The sequence below is a fragment of the Coffea eugenioides genome, unplaced genomic scaffold, assembly GCF_003713205.1.
Source record: "Coffea eugenioides isolate CCC68of unplaced genomic scaffold, Ceug_1.0 ScVebR1_2078;HRSCAF=3040, whole genome shotgun sequence".
Classification (NCBI taxonomy): Eukaryota; Viridiplantae; Streptophyta; class Magnoliopsida; order Gentianales; family Rubiaceae; genus Coffea; species Coffea eugenioides.
This window is the reverse complement of record NW_020862531.1, coordinates 10,877-18,317: the sequence shown is the minus strand read 5'-3', so window position 1 is coordinate 18,317 and position 7,441 is coordinate 10,877. Positions and strand designations below refer to the sequence as shown.

Sequence of the window (7,441 nt, the reverse complement as noted above, 5' to 3'; positions counted from 1 at the left end):
CAAATATAATAAAATATAGATAATATAATTAAATAAACATGTTAAATTATAATAGATGTTGTAAGAAATTCTTAAATCTTAACAATTTATAACCTGTTCGCAGTTCATACTTCATAGTTCATTTTCACACACATAATCCATACCATATGTGATCCACAATTCATGAATTCAAACTAAAATCAGTAAATTACACACAAATATAAATGATAAATCTAAGTATCAAACCATAAAACATAAGTCATAAACTACCAATTCAATACAACCAAGCACAAAGTCATAAACATAAACAACACCACAATTATCACTTGAGTAATTCACTCCATCTATTATTTATGCCCATGGTTCCCAACTTCTGCCAAATTCAGTACCACCAAGTTCGTTTACATCACAGCCGGCGTTAAGATCATTTCTTTCAACATTCTCTTCATTATTGGTCTCATCTTCATCTCCAGTGTCCAAATTATCCAAATTTAGAGTTTCATCTACATAAGTACAAAAATCAATGAATCATTCACTAAATTTAGATAATATTTAGCCAAAAACGAAAAACAAAGAATAAGCAAGCATATGACTCAAATAGAATAACTCACCACTTTGTCGGCTGATAGCAAATGTAGCTATTTCATTCTTAAAACTTTCTAATTCAGCTGAAGTTAACTGTGAAGGTTCATCATCCAAAATCCAAGTTTCACTGGCGCTGAAGTCCTCAAAATCAATAGGATCATAATTTCTACCCCTTGCATTTCTAATAATACAAAACATTAAAACTAGTTAAATAACAAATGTCCTCATATTAAAACAAAAATCAGATTGCAAAATGTAGTCTACCTTTGATTTAATCTTAAATTGTAGTGTACATAAACCAAATCATTTAGTCTTTGATGCTCCAATCTATTTCTCTTCTTTGAGTGGATATGCTCAAATAAATTCCATTTCCTTTCACAGCCAGAAGCACTGCAAGTTTGGCTTAGAACACGTATAGCTAGTTTTTGCAAATTAGGTGCAGTGCTACCATAACATGTCCACCATTCATCTATTGCAATAAATAAAGAAAAAAAGTCAGATTATAGTATTTTACAATTAAAATCAAATCATCAATAAAAATGAAGTTAATTTTTGGGTACCTGGAAGCATGACATCACGATCTCGTATAGCAGAAACTCTACCAAAATCACCTTTAGCTTTACGAAATAATCTCATCTCTCCGATCAAATTACTCATCAAATCAGGATTTGCATAAGAATATCTCTCAATCACATCCAAAAGTCCTGATGTTGCGTGCCTATGCTTTTCCAAATCAGAGAATTATATTGATAAGCAGGATTAAGCCAATAACCGACAGCATGAAGATTTTTGTGAAGCTGACTATCCCATCTTGAATCAATTATTCTTAAGAAAGGATCAATAGTTTTCTTTTTTCTTGAGAATCTTCTCAATAGCTATTCTCTGGCTCTATGCATGGCAACATACAAGTATCCCATAGCAGGCCTTTCATCACTATCAACAATTCTTAGAACTCAAATAAGAGGCTCAGTTAATTGAACTATTGCAGCACATTCTTTCCAAAACATCGAATCTAGCATAAGATCCACAAATTTTTTTGCTTTACTCTCCTTAGCATATGCTGAAAGAGTCCATTCTTTTGAAGTCACCATAGCTCTTAAAGCATCTTTTTGCACAAATACTTTGCAATGCAATAAAATTAGTAGCAAAACATGCAGGAGCAGGCCGAATAATTTCTTTTCCACCAGTGTGTTTTCTCATCAAATACAATGGATAACAATGATTATAAATGTATTTTGTTATTTTTGAAGCATGTTTAACCACTTTACTAACCCCATCTAACTTGCCCATATCATGCAACATCAAATTTAGGCAATGAGCAGCACATGAAGACCAATAAAGTGTTGGAAATTCCCTTTCTAATAATCTTCCAGCAGCAACATAATTGGCAGCATTGTCAGTGACGAAGTGTACCACATTTTTCACCCCAACAAATAAAACCACTTCTCTAAACAGCTTATACAACATCTCTGCAGTCTTAGAAGCATCCGAGGCATCAACTGATTTCAAAAAAATAGTTCCTCTAGGGCAATAAGCTAGAAAGTTGATGAGAGTTCTCCTCTGTTGGTCAGTCTATCCATCAGCCATAATAGTACATCCAGTTTCTTTCCAAGTTGTATGAAAGCTATTAACAAAATTCTTAACTTGCTTAACATTTTTTGTCAATAAATAGCCACGCAAGTCATAGAAATTAGGCGCTTTGTAATCAGCTCCAAAAGAACAAGCAGCATCAAACATTGTTTGATAATATGCAGAGGTTGATGCATTGAAGGGGATGGAAGCATCAATCATCCATTTCGCAACTGCCAAGTCAACCTTCTCTTTAGCTTCTTTGCTTTGCATCACACTTTTGATGGATGGTTGACCTCCTGGAGTAACTCTTGGCATAAAAAATGTCCCTATTATTTTTCCTTTTTTGTGCTGTTGAAGAACTTTTTTTTCTTTTGAAACTTCAGTAGTGGGAGGTGGTTGAATCTCTTGAATATCTTCTGTATCTTGCATGTATACCTCCTCTTCATGTTGTCTTAGATCTTGACCATATAAATCACTTCCCCTTGAGCGTTCTTTCAAGCTTCTTTTCTTACTTTCCACTTTCAAGTTTTTTCTAGCTGTAAGACACCAAATTTTTAAATAATTTGTTTATGTTACATCTAATTGCATGATTTGTTTTAGTTGTCTGCATTTTAGTTGTTTACTTTTATTTTGTTCTTTTTATTTGCTATTATTGTCATATTAATTTTTGTTCACGTTTTAGTTTTAGTTTTTAGTTTTAAGTTTTAACGTAAAATTTGTGAAAAAAAGAAAAGGAAAAGAAAAGAGTAAATTGATGAAAAATGGGAAAATTAGTGCTTTGTGGATTCTAGTTTATTTAGATTTAGTTTCTATTCAATAAAAAAAAATCAAAAATAAATCAAAAAAAAATAAATCAAAAAAAAATCAAAAAAAATAAATCAAAAAATCAAAAAATCACAATTCTATTTCTGCCGGCTCCATTTTCCATCCAAAAAACCCTTTTTGAACTATACTTTGGGTTATTTGTGCAAAATATTGGGTTATTTGAATTTTTGCCAAGTTAAGTTAATATTTCTTGACGTAGAGTGTGTTATTGCTTTAATATTAATTCCTTGAATTTCAATAGCTAATTTTAAGTATCGATAATGATAGGTGTTAAGGGAGACTAGAACTAAGTTGAATCGTTTTAAGGGCAAACTTTCTACAATTACCCTTAGGATGATGTATTTCAATAATTGAATTCTGCAAGGGTAGTATACCAGTAGGCATTCGATTTACATTTGGGATAAATTTTGGAATTTGATTAGGATTGAGGACGTAAGTGGAACCTTGGATGAAATGTGAAAAGACCAAAATAGCCCTTCTCCAATTCAAATTCACCATGCAGCCAAGAAATGATTCTTGAACAAATGCAACTCCAAACACTTCCCAATTTCGGCCGAATCCGTTTCCACTTCACAATCCAGTAGTTTCTATCCTTAGTGTCGGTTTCTTTCTCCACTACCACACGCCACTATATCAACTATTAATCACCACAACTCTTCCATATTTTTTGTTTCACATTTCCATTGCCTTATTCTGCCGTGAGCTGTGATGGAGCAATTGCATAGGGATTAACGACCGAGAGGGAGAGCTGAGCATCTCATTGTTTCCTTTCGGCCGCAAGCTAAAAGAAGAGGGAGGGAGACCTGCTGCTCACTCTTTATTCTAGTCATGAGCAGGCGGAAAAACCGAGAGCTATATTATCTTCAATCCAGCCGCGAGTTTGAGCAAGCAAGAGGGAGAGTGGCGGACTGAAATTTCTGGACTGACCGAGAAGGAAGAATTTGCAGCTGCCAGTCGTGTGTTTTAGGCTTCAAGCTAAGGTAATTTCTGGTCTTAGCTGAGTGGTCTATGGGTTGATGAGGCTGTCTATAAGCATGCATGTGGGGTTGTGTGGTCAGATGATAGTTAAGTCACAGAAAAATCTGTTTGAGCAGGAACTATGGTTGCCGAGAGTTTAAGCTGGAAATTTGCAGCTTCGGTTGACCAAGTTTTGATGATCTGAGCTATATGTATGTTTAACTAACCAAAGTCTGGATGATCTAGCTCTGCATGAAGCTAATTTACTTGGATTAAGCAAGAAAATTGAAGGAATACCAAAAATCTGGTTGCATGCATGTCAATCGAGAGAGTTGGGATGAATTTCTGGCTAGATGGTAATTTTGATGACATTTGAACTCGGTCTTGGATCCAATATTAATAGATAGATTGTTAATTGGTGTTGCATGTGTATTGTATGGTCAGAAATTCGGTTGGTTGGCTGGAAATTTTTATTGGAAGTTGTTTGATTGTTAAACAAATTTTCCAGTTTAGCCGTTGAAGTTGTTTTGGAAATAGCATGGGTATTTTAGCATGAAATTTGCTGGAAAGTGGTTGATTTTCACTTGGTTAGGTGTTTGACTAATTAAAATCAGATGATTAAGCTTTGCAGGAAGTTTATTGGTTCGGCTAAGCAAGAAAAAAAAATGAAATAGTGAACGGCTACATGCAAGTTCATCCAAGGATGGTGAACAGAATTTCTGGAATTGTGGATGTTTATAGTTGCTGTCCGAACTTGATCTGAACTAGAAATGATAGTAATTTCATTAAGTAGCCTTGCATGTTAGTTTTGGGTACTTAACACAATGATTTAACCGAGGTAAATTCGGATTCATGCCCAAGTACTTGCTGGAAAATGCATTTCAACTTGCCAAATCAGTTTTATATGTTCCAGATTTTTCAACTTGCTGAACGTATTTTATTTGTATTTGCACTGGATTTTGCTCAGTTTTTTTTTTTTCTATTTGTTTGGATGATGGTTTGCTGCCTAGTTTAAAGCCTTGTGTTTGGATTTGATTGTGTTTGAAAGCTGGATTTTGTAAAGTGCCGAATTGCAGAAAGCTTGCTGCGTTTTTTTCTGTTTCATTCTTGTGCTGTTTAGTTTTCTTTCTACCTTTGATGATTAGCTCCATTTTCTTGTTTTAATGCTACAATGAAGTTACAAGTTTAGTTGGTGATTGGTAGTTAAAACTCTGATATATGGTGAACACATTTGTATGTTGAAATGCAAGAAAAGCTGCGGCTGAAGGTGCACAAAGCCAGATTTGCTTCTTTTATTATTGATGGATAATGAATTTCCTTCCTTTGTTGATGATCAAAACCAGATTTGCCATCTTAATCTTGCACCCAAAATTTCATGTTTTAAATTGGGTCAATAATTTCTGGGTTGATGAATTTGTTTGCATGATAAAAATGCGAAAGATTGCGGCTGGAAATTGCTGCTGCACTTTGTTTTTTTTAGCAGTCACCGAACTATATTTTGCTTGTTTGAGCATGTTAAATGGTTTATGTCTTGGGGTATACTAGTGGGTAACATGCGATATTTGCCTCATTATGTTTTGATTTGAGCTCATGGATGGTCTGTACAAAGAGTAAGCTACAAATTTGCAGCAGATTATAAGAAAGTTTTTTTTTCATTTTTCTTCGCATGAGAGGCTGCCAGAATTTGTATTTGGAGTTGTTGGCCTGTTGAGTTACGCTTGTCTTTGATTTAATGTTGAAGCTTGGATCGATTGGCTGAATTTTTAATTGTGCTAGGAGTGCATTTGAGCAACTCGGTAATGCAGCAATTCACCAAAACTGGTTTAGTTGTCTACCTTGCTAGTTTTCAGTTTTTGCAGCATGAAATAGGAAGAACAAGTCAAAGTTGCTGGATTTTGTTTTAGCATTTGAATATTCTTGTTTTCTGGATTTTTGCGTTCCGAAGAGGGGGAAGAATGTTTGATCTCCTTACAAGTTTTTTTGTTTGTTGGATTGTGTTTGCATGGTAGAATGGAAAGAAGCCACGGCTGGAAATGAAATTTGTTGCAGAGAAAGTTTCTTCTACGTGATTGCATGGCTTTTGCATGAAAATGACTTTCAAAAATCGCACTCCAACCCCTTGGCTTCCATCTAATGCTTCCATGGCCCAATTAATTGGAAACTTAATTAATTTTGTCCTCCTAACATGCCATTTCCTCTTTAATACATCTTGATTTGTTTTGGGTAGATACTTAAGGGATTGTAGAATGAATTTGAAGGGTCTAATAATTTCTTTTTCCTAGACTTGTAGTTAATTTGATTTTTTTTGAATTCTTTGGCATTTGGTTGTTTAGCTACTAGTAAATTGCTCCTCGTTTACCTTTTTGTGAATTTTCTAGTTTGATTTGGTAAGTTTCACCTTAGATTCTTAATTTTATTTTATGTTTTTTTAGTTCCTTAGTGTTTATAATAGTAATAAATTGGCCCTTTAGACCTCTTTAATTTTTTTTCCAATTGGGTTTTTGTTTGTCTTAATTGGTTAAGTACGAGTAGTTTACTTTCCTTGGAATGCTTCGAGTGATTCAATTTGACGGTTGTTTCCATTTTCTTTTAATTTTTCTCAATTAAAGTGGTACCTTGACCTTTTTATTGTTTTGAAGCCATTTTTCTTTCATTTGGTCACCATTCAAAGGGGGCGGTATATTTTCTTTTATCCCTTTTTGTATCTCTTCTATGTGATCCAACGTGTTACGTGGAAATTACATGACTATTTGCTTTCATTGCCTTTCTTTAGTTCTTTCATTTCATTTACTTTTGCTTTTATTTAAGTTCTTCTTTATGGGGTATGTGTACACCTCTTGGCTTGTAATAGATAGGGCTTGGAGGAGCATTCAATGAAGACCTATCGAAGACGTGTGCCTAGCTAGCAAATGTAATAGTTAGGGCTTTAATTGCCTATGTGTTATGTGTTACTTGCTTTAATTAGGTTCTTGCATCTAGTTGAGCATGCTAAGTGTTATGTGCTATGTGTTTATAAGTGTTTGGCATGTCTACTCGCTTTCCATGGTCATGAATGAATGTGATGGACGAATGTACGTTTCCACTAGTCCAACGCTAGTCGGAATTCATAGAATGGGCTAGTCCAAAGCTAGACCCTTAGGGATTTCCCCCCGTTAGTACATGTTTGCATGTTCATTACATGTCATGCATTCTTTTAGTTTTATCATTTTGCATGCCCCTCGACCCCCTTTTCCCTCCATTTTAGGATTTTTGCATTTCATGCTAGTTATAGGGTTCATTTGCTTGAGAGTCCCCTTAAATATGGGATATAGACGAGTGTGGCTTTTTCTAAGCCTTAGCACGCTTGTATTCCCTCTATAAAAGGGTAAATTGAGTCACGATTTAGGTCTCCCCGTACCCAATATGCATGCGTTCCCTAGGCTCATGCATTCTAAATCCACTCTATCATTACACTTTCACTTTTCATTCCATTTGCACACATACACCTTTTATCCCTTCACTTGCACACGAACACTTTTGTTCC

The 7,441-nt window shown here is 34.7% G+C and overlaps 1 protein-coding gene across 1 annotated transcript; it reads right to left on the bottom strand.

Moving 5' to 3' along the window:
- Nucleotides 1-330: 330 nt before the first annotated feature.
- LOC113756214 lies at nt 331-2,406 on the bottom strand. Its single transcript, XM_027299977.1, has 6 exons — nt 2,160-2,406; nt 1,837-2,063; nt 1,125-1,287; nt 829-1,033; nt 591-745; nt 331-482 (listed from the first exon to the last, which is right to left on the bottom strand). The coding sequence occupies exons 1-6, from the start codon at nt 2,404-2,406 to the stop codon at nt 331-333; spliced, it is 1,149 nt and encodes a 382-aa protein (XP_027155778.1).
- Nucleotides 2,407-7,441: the final 5,035 nt, after the last annotated feature.

What these genes read in the sequence shown, in the direction of transcription:
- LOC113756214 (XM_027299977.1), bottom strand. Translation starts at nt 2,406, where the DNA reads ATGCAAAGCAAAGAAGCTAAAGAGAAGGTTGACTTGGCAGTTGCGAAA. An exon ending in AACTTGGAAAGAAACTGGAT is followed by an intron (nt 2,064 to 2,159) that starts GTACTATTATGG and finishes TTTTGAAATCAG; the next exon opens with TTGATGCCTCGGATGCTTCT. An exon ending in ATATGGGCAAGTTAGATGGG is followed by an intron (nt 1,288 to 1,836) that starts GTTAGTAAAGTG and finishes GATTTGGAAAAG; the next exon opens with CATAGGCACGCAACATCAGG.